A 16,041-nucleotide genomic window follows, 5' to 3' on the forward strand; every position below is an offset into this window, starting at 1 on the left:
ACTGGCTGGCCATGCCACCAGGGAACGGAAACATCTCCCCTTTGTGCTCAAAGTAGGAGAGAAGTCCAAGGGTTACAGGAGCAGTTGGGGGGAAGAACAGCTGGAAACTGGAGCGAAGCAGCTTAGTCAAAGTGCTGCCTGCAACACCAACGCGCTCCACCCAGTGAGAGCATGGGTGGTAAAATACTACAACCCTGATGGTGACGATCAATGCTAGCTGGGCGTATCTGGAGAAAACTGAGAGAATCTAAAGCAGGACAGCAGCTTATTTGCACAAGTGAGGTCTAGTGATCTTCAGGCTTGTTTTACAATCAAAGGGGAGAAATGGCTTCTTTTATTTGGCAGCAACTCTGCCCAGAGATCTCATCAGGAAAAAGAAGAAAAACTAAACTAAAACCTCCCAGTACATTTAAAGTAAGCTGTCACTAGGTTAATCAAGCCTCAAAGAAGGGTGCGTAGTACCTGCGTTTAGCAAATTCACTTACTGACTATCAAATCAATTCAACGATTCAGCAGTGTGCCTGTCATCCCTCCTGGCCGTTGCCATACCTGTCAACAAAAACCAGGCGCCGGCTTCTCTCTTAAGGACATAACATGTGTCAGACTGAAGGTCCTTTTCAAATCACAGCTTCCTGCCAGTCCTGATCTCCTCTTCCATCTTTCACACTATAATCTGCTTAAAACAGACAAAAACGACTGGTTTTGAAAATGCTGAACTTTCCACCCGCCAGTGAGGCCGGTGGTGGCTCGGCAGGGGTGACACCGGCCCCTCCGGCTGCCGCAGTAGAGCGTCCGTCAGCACCAAGAGACAGAGGTAAGAATAATGCCTCCTGGGCACTCTGAGGACAGCCACTGATCTTTCCAGTCTTTATCAGAAAAGAGAGGGTTTTTTGTTGTCGATGTTGCTAGATAAAGCATAGGTTTTTTGCAACATGACCATCTCCCTAGCTTGAGACAGAACACATACATGGTGCAATCACGGGAACCATACTGCCTGCTGTACGCCTACTGTCCCTCACAGCAGCACTCACTAAAAAGAAGATCTCCAGTTCCATTCAAATTCTTCCAAACACTTGCACTTGGGAGAATCTGCTAATGTCTACACAGAGGAAACAGCTCTAAATCTTTCACTGCACTTACGCACAGGGTACCTGTGTGCATGAGCATCATCAAGCACGCACACTCCATTTCTGTGTCCTGGGGTGTGCATCACAATCCCACAAGTAATTCCCCGCAACGTGAAGAGATGTGGACCACCAAGATCCATTAACATAAAGTAGAAGCACGAGGTTCAACCCAGAGACGTTTTACCATTATTAGCCATGTGAGAGCCCGGGCAGAACTCCAAGCTACAAAAGCACGATCTCAGCCGTGCCCCGCTCCCCTTCCTCTCCGCGCCATAAGGGCTGCAGAGACAGCACCACAGAAGCTTTATGTTCAAAATTCTTCTTGCCCAAAACACCCGGCCATTGTAAGCACTGCAAACTCTCAAACCTGTTCTGTATGAGGCCCCATTTTCATCTTTTGAGCATCCTTTCTTTTTAAAGCATAAGCAGATTAAGCTCACTGAGCATCCTCCTTCGGCAATCACGGGAGATGCATTAAAACACAGCAAATGAAGAAAGGCCGATAAGACTGCAATGAATGCATTATCTCAAATCCCAGATTGCTATAACTTTACAGAAGAAATGAACCCAAGAACAGACTTCAAATACTGTTTCAAGGATAAAGTATCGACGTATTGATCTTATGAGTGCTATTATCAGATGGCTATCACCGGGTGTTAGGTGAATCCATTCACTGCTAGAAAGACATGCCAGGTTGTCAAGGCCTGAAAATTATCCTTGCTAATTATTTCTCTCCTACTGCCCTTTTCCAGTTCCAGCTTCTGACCGCTTCATTACAGAGTTACCAAACGTTTTCCACTTCCACATTACTTGATCACGATGAGAAAACATCTGACCTAACTCTACTAATAATACAGCCATATTATGACAGATAATGTGTGGATGTTTTGCTGCCTCAGGTGTTAAGGAGGCCAAAATGGTTTGCTAAGAAGCTTCCTTTGAAACCAGAGCTTGCTTTTCTACTGCAGAAAACATGAGTTTCCTCTTACATAGTTTCACCTTCAAACTCCTCAAGAGTACTCGAGTTTTCAGATGTTTCATACCTATTTCTTACTTCTTTTCTTTAAAATGGACCAACGCAACAGCTGTTTGAGCTGCAAGCATCCAGAAACTGCTGTTTTCGGTTTCTGGAAAGACTAACTTGTAAGACTGTAATTCTGTACCCTGGAAATACAGCAACTCCCTTCCAGGCTACTGACGCAGCTCAGCACGCACATCCCCTACGCTACAAAGGGAACAGGAATAGGAACATAAGGAATATCCATTTTTAGTTTGGACCGATATGGGTTTGGGGCTTGCTGCTACTAAACCATCTCCTAAATCACCATATTGTTATATTGTTCAGAGGGAAGGCAAACAGGCGTTTCATAAATGGTACGTCAGCAACAACAGCATGGAGCTTTCAGCATTACTTAGTAAACAGCATGTGGCTTAACATCCGTGGCTGATATGATTGAAGGTACATACTTTGGGTATTTCCAGGAGGCAAAGGCCCCCCAAATTTTTCCTAGTTAAACAGGGAGCAAAGGGAATATTAGATGAGGTTGAGGAGAAAGACACGATTATGGCTTTGAGGATGTGTGACTGCATTTATGTTCTGGAAATAATGGGTTTTACCTTTACTCTCTTGAAATTTCATCTTTTGAATATAGCTCATTAAGAGAGCGCTCACATTCCTGCCTCCCAAACAGAATGAGACCTCTCAAGCAAAGAATTTGAAATGAATCTTTTTTAAAAAAAACTTTCCTGTTATCTCCAGTCTCCTATTTCGAACTGGATGTAATGACATTTCTTTTTCTTAAGGGATATTATGGTCCTGCCTGGTACATGCCACTGCAAGATTAAAAGTGTCACTCAACTCTCAGAAAGCTACCTTCTCCTCAAGAGCATCAGCATGCCCTAAGAGGATCTAGACCTCAAAGAAAGGACAATAGAATTTCCTGCTCAACCAGGATGATGAGAAACTAAAGGTTTCCTCTTCTTCTGTACTGAATTTTGTAATTTTGCCTACTCATCTGTGTGCAGTTTTGCATTTTAAAAAGTTAAATCTGCTACTCCCTGACCTCCTCAGGTGCTGCATGCAGGCATCGAGCACTGAGTTTGTTACCTTTAGTTGTGCACAGTATCTGAAGGAAAGGAAGGGCTTGATGTAGGAATAAAAACCAACTAAAATCACCCTTCCAGCAATCCAGTTAAGCTAAAGAATAAACACAAGCAGTGATGCAGGCATGGGCTTCAAAACACAGAATGTAGTTAAAAGCACTATGAAGACAAAAATGACAAAATTGAAATTTAATCTGTCCCCGACCAAATCCCAACGATCTCTCTCTCCCTTACATAGTGAAAGTGGGATATGTCTTACAGTACTGCATATTTTTCCTTCTCAAGTTCCATTCCCCACGGGGGGTGAGCAAGGTTGCCTCTGTGCCCTCATTTAGTGTCTGAGAGTCTGTTCAAAAATGAAATTTGGCCCTTGTCCCAGACAAGAAGGATTCATCCTTAACTTCTTAGGGGGACTCTTTCAGTTGTCTTTTCCTGGAATATTAACAGTCCTCTCTGGAGAAACTAAAGCTTTTGGCAGACCAGGTGCCGTTTTCTGTGCCTGAATAAACTATTAACAAACTGTTAGCCCACTGCAGGGAGAAAAGTTCTTTCCCACCTGGTAATGTTAGTTCTAATTCTGGTGGGAAGCCAAAGTTAGTATTTCTTGTAGATCAGGAGCTATGTTTTATAACAAACCATCCTGAACAGTCAATGGACAAGGATAGCTAAGCCCTCGTTAAGGGATACTGTGACAGAGGCTTTCCTGCCCAGGCAGTGCGCGCTGGGGCGGCTGCACATTTCCTGGAAACAGGAGCCTGCGCTGCCTGTGCTCTGAAGCCAGAGGATAAAGGAAAGCCCCCTCAGCGGACAGCCAGCCTAGGTGTCATAGTGATGGAGAAGGATGTTACTGGCCTTTCGAGGCGTGTGCTGAAAAGCCCAACTAATTAAGAGAAAAGAGAATTTTACTTATGAAGCTGGGAATTAAAATAGGGAGCCAGAGGGGACACATACTCAGGGATATGCCTATTTCCCCTCAATTGTTTGTTCTTTGCAGAAAGATGAGTGTTGTGTGCCTCAAAGCATGAGCAGACACATACCTTTTTTCTCGTTTGCAATCACTTGATTGTTATTTCATTTCTACCAGACAGTAAACTCTTGCTGTTTTAGATCCTTTTTCAACTTTAGTTAACCTTCCCATCCTGTCTGGAAATACAATGCCTGTGAACTGGGGAAATAAAAGGGACTACACTCATATTGCTGCCTGATCTCTTACATCGTGTGAAGATTTATCACAATAAAAACAAAGCAATTCATCCCTGTAAAGCCTACGGTTATCACAGCAGTACTGCTGCATCCCATAGTGTGAATTCTACTGCACGAACCCAGCAAGAGACCCTCTGCCCAAAGAGCTTTTAAATGCAAGATAGGAGGCAGTAGAGGGATCCAGGTGGGAGGGCAAGAATGTAAATACAATACTACTGATTAGAACAGCCCATGGTGAATGCACTTCCCAGCCTGCCTCCCCCCAGAATGAAAAAACCTTTTGGTGACATAGACTGTAAAATAAATTGTAATGAAAACCTTTTTAGGCATATGAATAACCAGACAGCAAGATGCACCTTCCTTTCTGGTTTATGCAAGCTTTCAGTCATCGTCCCCCAGAAAACAGTTCTTTAACGTGGTAAAATAGAAAAAAAAAAAGTTAAACCTGAACAAATGTACTGAGTTTCCTAACTGTGAAAACCACGGCTGACGTAATTTATTCTCCTGGCAGGAAATTATGTATAACTGTTTAGAATTCCTCAGAAAAAAAATACAAAAACGCAATCAGTAAAGCACCAGTATAACAGACAATTTAAATCATTTCCTGCCTGCTGCCTTAAATCACGATCAACACTGGTGCAATCTATTCCCACTGTTTGAGATCCAGTGAAATGACTTCCATGGGAAATACTGGTAGGCAAGCTACCAACAAACCCAGTAACCACATTAAGGTTTTGTTTTGATTTTTTTGTGTGCCAAGGAAGCATTATCACTTCTTAACACATTTCTGCAATGTTTCTTTCTTTTTTTTTTTCCAGCAAGTGTTATCTATCTTTGTTATTTCCAGAAGACCTATTGAAATATATTCAACGGGTCATACATCTCGGGGGAAGACATCCCTGAGTCCCAGGACAGTCAAGAGCTGCTCAAAGGAAAGAGGCAGTGCAGAGCACCGAGATGAGACCTCACGCCTTTGTAGCCAGCGTCCAGCCCCGTTGTGAGCAGCAACTTGGCACAGTACAGCGTGCAAACACAACCAACCTGTGAACCCGATGCACCCATGGGTGTGCTCAGCGCCTGCAGTCCAGAGACACTCGACCAACCCGCAGCTCGCCTCGCTGTCAGCCTCACACGCTTCATGGCCGGGCACCCGACTAGGCAAGAACCGCCTCACTGCGCCCAAGTTCCCACACTTGGAAAGCTATGAGCAATTACAGAAAACGTGGCTCTGTTTAATACTGATGCTACCGTTCCCACTGTGAGCAAGAAACCACCCCTCTTAACAGCTGCCGGAGCAAGTTTCTTTTCGCAGCATCACCAAAGCCCCCATGCTCAGCCACACTGAACGAGGTGGCGCTTTTGCTCAAGATGTATTTGCACAGAGGGACATGAGATGCACTTGACTTCACTTCCACTCTGCACTGGGTTAGACAACTTCCCAATCCTCCCATCAGCACTAACATGGACACGTCAGAGAATAGCTCCCGCTGAATGTCTCCGTGAGTCCATCGGAGACCTAGCCGGTTCCTTGCAGCTCAGGCCTGATGAAGCCACCTCCTCACAATGAAATTCTTCCCACCTCCTCACAATGAAACTCTTCCCCTTGCAGAGCCTTGCTGGGACCTGCTGAGCAATTTCTTCTCCTCCCGTAACCAAGTAACTATTCCAGAAGAATAGAATTTAGAAGGCAGCCATACATACTTCTTTTTCCCCTTTCTCTTGCCACACTCAGCGCCCAGAGTGAATGTCCATGAATCCAGTGGCTGAAGTACCAGCAAGCTCAGCACGTAAAGCTCACCTTTACAGCTGTGGAGAGACAGTCCCATTTTTCTAACTCAGACAACCACACATTTCAAGTAACAATCCTATTGAATCTGCTACCTTTCATTAAAGTAGCTCTTATAACTCTGTCAAATTCTCCAACCTCTGTATTGATTTTTTCTCCTATTCAAAATAACTCTCCTTTACAACAAGAGCTGGCTGTCAGCCTCTTATCTCTTATTTTCACCCCATCTGATCCTCCTTCTCCTTGTCAGTCTTTCCAGATTCCAATTAATCATGTAGAAAATCAGGGATTTATGTTAAGAGGAATGTACAACTCCTAGCTCATCATTAACATACTGTAATTGCGGTGCCGTGCTACTGCCTCAGACCTTTTCAACACGTCAGTGGAAATCCTCTGGGGAAAGCAGGACATTCCCATCCAATATGAAAAGAGTTATATCTGGTTCGTGTTACGGGGTGGTTATATCAAAATAAAACTCTGGATGCGCTGTAACATTTGCAGCTCACTCTAGAAATTACTGGGGCCTGGCAGGCAGGAGAAAGATGCTGCCATAAAACCAAATGGCTGTTATGTCCCTAAATTTTGTCTGGGTCTCTACACGAACAGTCCCAAGATACGCTAACCCCTCCACTAAACATATTTTAATTTCAGACCATCCTCTCATGTTTCTTCTTAATTATCACGGGGCATTCAGAGAAAAGATCAGCCAGATGGAGGCTAAATATTTCACTACTACAAGATGAAGCATTCTGCATTAAAATGGAACCTTGATTGCAATAAAGTAATTAATTAAAGTCTCAACTGATTCTCCTGTCAGTATATGGGAGGCACTAAAGACAACTGTGAGGAGACCGTGCATCAGCTACACTAAGGAAAATAAAACAGTAAACCAGAGAGTTATAAGGTGATGTTTAACTTGCACTGCTCTCCATCTTTATAGTGCGACGGGATGGAACTCAGCCATGTGCTCAATATATCTATCCATTTTATATTTTAAAATTATGACACACTGATTTCGTGATGATGAGAAACCTGAACAGGTTTTAAAAGCAGTGAAGAGCAGAGGAGAGTAAAGTCTGCAGACTCCTGGAGGAAAATTTTTCTTTACTGGAGATGAGACACAGCAGCTTATTTGGCTTTTCAGCATCTTGCGTTTTCAGAGTATTTTATGGCTATCTGGACCCCTGAAGACTGCGGGGAAAGGGCAGATAGAAGACTGTAAGAAAGCAGACCAAAACAACCCACTCTAATTGTCAGTTTGAAAATAAGAAAAAAAAAATTAAATGTGAAAATCCCCAAGCCATCTCCTTGTCTGAATGATTAAGTCAGGGGTGCTGTATGAGATGTAGATGGAATAAACAGTGCATGCTAAATTCCCTGGGCGCTCTACAGAACAGACAGCATGGGTATGGAGCCAAATCCTCACTCAGAGTTTCACCAGCACATCTCCCATCAAAGTCACTGGGAGCTCTAAGTATCCCCCATAAGTGTGGATTTAGTCCTAAGGGAGAACATTACAGTAAAATTACTTCAGACAGTCGAAGTCTCTCACTGTGATATATTCCCAATGGCTCTCTTTAGGTCCCTCCATCATTTATTGACTTCTACTTTGCTACATCCTGCCAGATGGAGGCAAGGAAATTTGAAGAGCAACTAGTAAATGAAATATAAGGAAATAAAACCAGCGCTGGCTCCCTGTTTCACAATTAGTCTTTACTTGTGCTTGAAGCCAACACCAGAGATCTTTGCAAAATTCCAATTACCAGATACGCTGGATGCCAGAAATAATAAACCCAGCTGCAACCCAGCAACGTAGGGTGTTAGTTCTCTCCTGCACGTCAGGAAAACATACTGCGATATGTTCAGCTTCTAATATGTTAAAAAGCGCACACAAATCCAAACAGACTAACGAATGCACCAAGCGTGAACCTAAAGCACAGAAAAGGCCCCAGTTCTAACATTAAAAAGTAAAATCCCCTGCCACCCACAGGTAGACACAAAGCTGGACATACACCGCTGATGACTCCAGGAGTGCCAGAAGGACTTCACATTCAGGATAAAACCAAAAAACCTTAACAGGTCTCAGTTTATTCCCTGTAGTAAAAGGGTTGGTGCACTGAACTCCACACGTTCCTTCTACATTAATGATATTGATTGTCTTCTGCCTGTGATAATGTAAAACATCAGAATTTAAGTGATATATAATGAGAAGTAGGAAAGCATAGAGTGATAAACAACTTTGGCAAGGAGATCTGAGCATTCAAATTAGAGCAATGAGCTGTGGATCGAGATCATGCTGAAGTTATGTATATTCAAAGGGAAAATGAAGAAAATCAAAGAAGTAGCAAGAACAAAGACACCATTAGGACCTGGAAAGTCTTCTAAGAAATACGCTTAAAGAACAGCAAGGATTGTTAATGCAAAGAATTGTTTTGTAATAATAATTTACTAAAATGAATCTATCAACATAACATAACACTTGCTAATCAACATGAAAGGGTGCTAGCTCTTAATTTTCTTCTGGGATGGTTTGTGGGGTTTTGTTAAGGGTTTTTATTTGATTTTTTTTTTTTAATGGCAAACTCAAGATCTCCAAAAAGACACACGTTGGCACTTGTGGGCACAAAATTGCATTGCTCTTTCAGAAGCCAAGCTGATGTTCCTGTTACCAATTTGGCCTAGACAGTGCAAGTTTGTTCATGTAGGATTAAAGGCATGAGGTCTCCATGGCATGCTGCAGTATGGTCCTTGGAATAAGATTCTCATTTACTAAATAAATTACTGTACATTACTGTATAATGGCGTTCACATTATAACTGACAATTAGCGCCATTAAAGAGAAAGCTCATAAACAGCCAAAGCTCACATCAAATTAACACAGTCATGATTAAAATCACTCTTCTGATTTCTGCTCTTCTCAGAAATAATCAGCATTTTGCATAAAAATGAGTAGGAAGCAGCTCAAAAAGCCAAACTGAGTTATGCTGGGTGGTACCGAACTCCACCAGCACAGCAGTGCCACGTCACCTGCTCGCTTGCCCATGAAATATTAAGCACTGGGCTTCCCTCCTAGAAGGGAGCCTGCACGGCGTTCCCTGCCTGCCGCAAGCACTGAGCAGCCAGGGCTGCCAACCGGTGCGAGAACATTGGAGATTAAAAGCCCTGCAATTACTCCTCTCGGCTCTAACGAGGGGAACCTGGGTTCTCTCCTGGCCTGAGGGAAGCTCATCATCTTTATTTTAATTTTTTCACTTCACCATTTAAATGGTTTCTAGTGTTTGCGTGTTCATTTATAGTGCTTCAACTTCAGAAAGAAAAACCTGAGTAATTATAGCAGGGAAGAACAATAACAAAATACAAAGGAGTCAGCAATTCATTAAAATTTAGAGAATGCAATGTTAAAAACTTTTCTTAACTTGCAGAAAAAAGGAGAAAGACTTCTTCTAAGCTGGCACAGAGCCCACGTCCTCATTAGGATTTGTGCTCCACACTCACAGCCGTACACTAACGGTATTGCTTTAACCTACAGCATCACAGCGCTTGTGCCTGGCCTCACCCAGACAACAGTGCTAAAACGGCACAAAGGAGAGGAAAAAAGAAGCTTCAAGGCAATGCTGCCCAGACCTGGTATCATCAACTGGAACCTGGCTGCGGATGAGAGTCTGAGTCATGTGGACATCGCCGTTCATAAATGCTACTTGAGAGATGCCAAGCTCATAACGGCTTCATAAGGCTCAAGTATCACCAAGGAAAATCTAATCAATAAATAAGCCATCAAGAGCACATAATGAAAAAATACCATTACACAGGCCTTGGTTTGAAAAGGAATCACAATATGCTGCATATGCATAAAAGTACTGCAAGATAATACGCCTTTGATCCAACATGCCTTTAAAGCAGGAAACAAAAGGATGTTCTCATATATCTTACCAGCTAATTTAACATATAAATCAAAAAAATATGATCCAGATGGGCTTCAATGAATGAAACCAATTAATGTAGACAGCCTTACCATCTGACACATTAGTTGCAATAATAAAAACCAAACAACATGGTCAAACAATGATGGTCTGTATTATATCTGACATTTCTAATTAGTTTCTGCATCCTCTTCAAGAAGAAAGACTACCAGCAAGCACTTTGTTTCCCAGAGGAAAAAACATCTAAACTTCATGTGCATAGTCTATAGATGAAGCTGATCTATCTGCGTTCCCTTGGGATGTGCTTTGGAACTAATGGGTTTTGCATAGTCTACATCTGGTTGCACAATTAGACTCAGAAAACATTTCTGTTCAGCTGCATCACCACTGAAACTGCTGCAGACCTGGAATGCCAATAACCTGATTGCTCCTTCAAAGCTTTACCTACCTCCGTGGGCTCAGAATAATGAGAATAATTTGCTTTCTGTAGGACAGGATTTTGGTTTTTTCCCTTTCTACAGCCTTTCTAGCAATGCCACTTCTCAAATGAAGTAGAGTATTGCTGGGATGGACCTCCCAGCATCAGCCAATTAGGTCTGCATCACAGTTGCACGCTGAACTACAATTAGTATTACAAATTAAAAGCTCCACTATGTATACGTGTGCAGTTACTGGTTGAGAGATCTAATCCAAACCATGAGGACTACTTTTGCATGTATTGGCAAGAAGGGCTCAGTTTCATCGCCTTAGGTCTATTTTGACCTTTCAATATCCACCCATGAAAATCCTTTCCAGCATGACTGAAATTTGGAATTCTTGGGCAGGAGACAGATAGCATCACAACACGGAAAGATTTGGTTTGGAACCTTCTCTTCTTTTAAGAAGTAGTAAAGGAAAGGCTGCTGGAATTCTGCTAATGTCACCATTCCCAGAAAGGTCAGAACAGTGGTTCATGTCATCGCAGTGAATACAAACTACTTGGAAAATTATATCTTCATTACTTGGATTAACACTAAACCTATTAGGTACAGCAATTTATTTTGCACAGCATTTATAAACGACCTAAATTCAGAAAAGCAGTCTTGAAAAAAAAAGAAATCAAAGCGGAAAAGTTGGTATTTCAACTACTTAAGGAGAAAATGAAGAATATTTAAACCAAAGGAAAAATATTTCTTAGGAATTTGCTTTTTTCCAAAGTAAAATAGCTTCCATTCATCAAGCCAGCACCAAATTGCCTTGGCATCATAAGAAAGGATTTGTGAAGTGGAAATACCATTTCTGAAACAAACAAGAAGGCCCACCCAAGATTCTTTACCATTTCCACTCCCCAAAACTTCAAAAGAGGAGTTGACTGGCTCTGGAAACTTCCTAAGTGTTCCCTTCTGCCCCCCCAAACAAGGGTTACAAATACCACTATGGCCAACTGAGACTGGGTGGCATGACAGCAGCTGGGTCTTTGCTCCGGGTGTTCAGGGAGAAAGAAATCACAGCTACGTTAAATCAGAAGCTGTTGGAAAAGCTCTTTCAAAAGTAAGAAAACAAAAACTCTCTGCCTCACAGAGCATCCAAGGTAGAGGTTCAGAATTGGAGACAAAAAATGGCTCTAACGCTCACATGATAAGGCAGTTGGAGCAGAGACATGAAAAGCCGATGTTTCGGCCACGCACCAGAGTACATTACAACCTCCCTTTGTACTCTGGAAGCCCCTTCTTACCTACTGAAAAATGACTTGGCTGAAGCCACACGTGGCAAGCTGGGGCTGAATCAAACTCCTGCAAGAGCCAGTTCATGAGACAACCACTTCACTCGATATGCAAGATCTTTGGGCAAGCACAGCTCCTCAGCTCCACACCCGCTCACGTCCATGCTCTAAAAGTGCTTATCTGCTTACCGACAGGCAAAGGTCATCCCCGAGAACATCTGTTTTATCTCACCATGCAAAACCTTGGACATAAAGTGAAAAGTATCAACAAGCTCTACTGACACAGCAATCATTGCACTGCCGACAGAGTGACCCAGGACTATTGGTCACAAGCCAAGACCCAACCACCACGGCAGCCCATGGCGCCAGGACTCTCCCTGCCACCCAAAGGCACGTCCTCGTGGTCAGCTACAGCTGGTTACCCAGCCTCGTGCTCTGAACACGGCCGCGCTTGCAGGATGCTGTGCCCAAGCCGATGCCTTTCTCCTGTTGCGGCAGAGTATCTCGGCAACTCTACAGCATCTCGGCGGCTGGCTGAGCTCCAGCTGGCTCCAGCACACGCAGAGCAAACGCACGGCTGTTTGCACACATCTAAGGAGACGTCCTGGTAGTACAAGGCAAGGGACTGCAGCTGAATACAGGTAAAGAGAGGGCTGTGTGTGTGCAAGGAAGCAATACTGATAAAAGACAGCAATCTCGGCACGGCAGCTCCCAAACCGCTGCTATTTGTTTGTAAGTGTCATGGGAAAGAAAAGATCTGGAGGACAACGAGGTCACTTTGCAGATATTTGCAAGGAGTTCCTCCCACACATGAAAAGTTTATGGTAGAAACCAGAAGAGCGGCTGTTCGCCACTTAACCCATGGGATAGGAGAGCTGGCAATGCTAGGGAAGCGGAGCTCAGAGCTGACATAGAAAAAGCACATAAGAGATGATAGATGGAGCACTGTGAGGGCCAGAAGGGCCTCGCAAGTGATATGTTCGCTGAAGGAAACATTGTCCTATTTCACAGCCGTCTCAAACTACAGCACTACCATTCTGATTTTATTTTTTTTAAGAACACAAGCGCGTGCCTTTCCACTCACCTCAACGGGGAACCTCTTGCCATTGATGCTGTGCTCAGAGCCAGCTGATCCGTTGCTTTGACCCCAGTGAAACTCCACTTTCTCTGCCTTGAATCTGCCCGGCAATCCGGCACCGCTGACAAAGTAATCGTCCTTTAGCAGGATAGCAACTGCACACACAGAACAAGGAGAAAGATGTTCTTAGTACAGTTTTTCTGAAGCACTTAGTTTTTTTCATGATATTAGAATACTACTTCTAATGCAAGTAAAATGTTGGGTCATCATTTTCCTCTTTACAGGAACTCAACAAAAAAAGTCTAAAAGTAATGCTGGCCAATTATGGAAGTAATTATGAAGCTGCATAGACCACAAAAACTCACAAATTTCTCAAGGACTTTTTGCTCTCCTCATTGGACTTTGATTAACATTGAAATGGTAAACTCCATCAAAATCTGTTTGATGTGGTTCCAGGGACCAGTGGCTGACCACATTCCTTGGCCCTGTAAACCACGGGAGGTCTGCAGTTCATGAGTTAGGAAAAGAACGGATCCTGGCCTTGTTGGACTTCCTCTGTTGTGTTTGGGGGAAAGGGAATGGACCCCTGTGCCCTGTCTCACCTTAAGTGTTGGACACCACACGTACTTTCCCGCTCTCCTTTCTGTAAAATGGGGAGAGTGACAATAACACTTTTTTAAGACCCATGCATGAGAAGTCCTCCTAAGAACTTAGCATTTATTACAGTAACTGACTTTATTATGATGTGATTCAATAAGGGTCAAAGGATCTTCTTTGTATTTTCTTTACCTTTCCAAAAGCCTTTGCATTTTAGGTAACAATAAAAGCTGTAGTTCTGGACAGAGGGCAAAATCGTAGGGTGGAAGCAGGTATGTGGTACTGGGGAGGTCTGTGGTCCAGCTAAGAACCGAACTCAGCTTTCCACTTGCCTTTCTAGCATCTCCCATTTTTAATACGTATGATTCCTAAAAATTACTCCTTACAAAATGCTTTCTTCTCATCCTTTACAAAACCATTGCTTAAAAAACAGAACTAAAATGAGATTCCTCCCCCCCCCCCCCCAAAGCCACCGCAGACCCATCTCGCTGTGCTCAGAATCCTGTGATTAACGTTTTGGGGTTGTTTTTTTAATTTATTTTTTTTTAAATGGGAACAGCATAACCCACAAGGATTTCTCTGTGTTCTCAAGCCAACTGTGTCATCAGAATGGGAACAGTAATATAAATCCAATTTTATTATGTAAGAGAGGGGATTTTATTCACTGTTGAAAAACCAAAAAGGGCTCGTTGTGAAATCCAAGTTACTCCTCTGCTGGTGAAGCAGGGCAGGCTCCGCTGCAGGCTGGGCTGGGCTGCAACTGTGCAGCAGAAAAACATCTCGACTTTACATTGTTTGTATTAAAACCCTTAAATGTTAAACTGCATGAGATGTTTGGATGTTCCCAAACTGCATCAGTGCCATCACGGGGCTATTTTCTCCTATGAGCCTGGTTCCTTCAGCGCTCCCTTGGTAGCACAGCGTGTGCGTGAGGCTAGGGTGCAGGTCTGGCTACGGGACACTGCGTGTGCCAGCCAGGGCACTGCTGGTGGCCACCATCTCCTTACACCAAACACAGGAAACAACTGACTACAAACACCGCTGCTCCCCTCATCCCTTAAAAAATTCTCAATGAGCACAGCAGTATTCTAAATACTGAAAGTCTCGCTCAATTGGTTATAAATTCCATAGATAAAATTGTAGGAGATGAGGAATACAGGAAAGCAGATTCGTGTGCATCTGTTAAAAACCTCTGTGGGGATTCAGTTGCATCTAATAAATATTTGATAGTTCCTAAATCATTTATGGCTCTGTCAGGGGTCATTTTACTTGTTTTAGATGAATAATTAAAAGGATAATTAGGAGCATGTACAATCTGAAATGTTCATCTAATTGTTCATTTTACAGTATTTCTTACCCTGCTGAGCTGTACAACACATGTTCCCACCACCTTCCTATCTCAGCAGCATCTCCTTCTGCCAGTGATTTGGGGGCTTCTCTCCCCTCCACGTGATTTCCAGTATTCCAGACTGGAAGAAGGAAACATCACCTCATCGGGCTAAGCGAGCCACTGCTTTTATCCAATGGTTTCTGTAGAGTGCACAGCAAGGAATCGGTTCCCAAAGCGCACTAATTTAAAATACTACCTAATTGAGATTACAAATCTAAAGGAGGTGTTCCACAGCTACCAAGATCACAGTGGTGTGGGGCTATATGCAGAAGCAGGGTTGGAGCTGTGTGCTGACACCTTCTTGAGATCAAAAATAAACCTGGATAACAAAGCAGCTCTTCTTCCCTGCTTTAGCAGAGCAGCTCTGATGGTCCGGATCAGTCAGAGAGATGCACATCATGTAGGAAAAGTATTTAACAAAACCACACCTCTGGCAGAAATTGTAGTAGGTTTCTTTAAATGGAAGGAGTTTTTAGAAGTTCTCAGTGACCTAAAAAGGGGTAAAGTGGCAATGCCCGTGTAATGGTGGCAGAGGCACTTGCTCCCATGGGCGCTCTTCCCACAGGGCAGGTCGGGCACGAAGAAGCCTTGTCAGCCTCAGGCCAGTTGACACCAGCAAACACTTAATTATAAGGTGGCACGGAAAAAAACAACTCATGCAAATGTAACTATGAAATGCGCCCATACTCTCCAAGTGATCTTTACCACTTGGAAACAGCTACTACGGCGATGAAACAGAACCCACACTACTGCCTTTGCCAGTGTAATCATGCACAAAAGCATTTCTAGTCAAGACAGGGGCTTAATGAATCCATTTCTATATCTGAATGAAACACCATTTTCTGTACATTGTCTGCCTTTTACCTGGTATGGGGGCGGGAGGGGAACCAAGAAAGAGCACTTCAAAGCAATAACCTCTTTGCCTTTTAACATTTCAGAGCATAAAAAATAACTAATTGTTTTATCCTAAAGAAAAAATCCTAGGTCCAATAGCGATAACAATAACCCAAGCAACATGTTCCCTGCCAGTTAATGAGCATCAAGGTTGAGGGCCTTTGGCTTTCCCTTGGACCCCTGTCTCTTTTAACCAGTCATTAATTGCTGAGAAATGCCCTCTACATCCGTCACTGTTGCT

At 43.2% G+C, this 16,041-nt stretch overlaps 1 protein-coding gene across 2 annotated transcripts in view; it reads right to left on the reverse strand.

Moving 5' to 3' along the window:
- PTPRG (protein tyrosine phosphatase receptor type G) overlaps positions 1-16,041 on the reverse strand; it is a 416,754-nt gene that overhangs the window by 175,865 nt on the left and 224,848 nt on the right. For both annotated transcript variants that reach the window (XM_054076618.1, XM_054076619.1), the window contains exon 4: positions 12,926-13,074. In XM_054076618.1, the coding sequence (XP_053932593.1) occupies positions 12,926-13,074 (149 nt within the window). The remainder of the gene's footprint in view (positions 1-12,925; positions 13,075-16,041) is intronic.

Source organism: Cuculus canorus, chromosome 11 (assembly GCF_017976375.1).
Source record: "Cuculus canorus isolate bCucCan1 chromosome 11, bCucCan1.pri, whole genome shotgun sequence".
Classification (NCBI taxonomy): domain Eukaryota; kingdom Metazoa; phylum Chordata; class Aves; order Cuculiformes; family Cuculidae; genus Cuculus; species Cuculus canorus.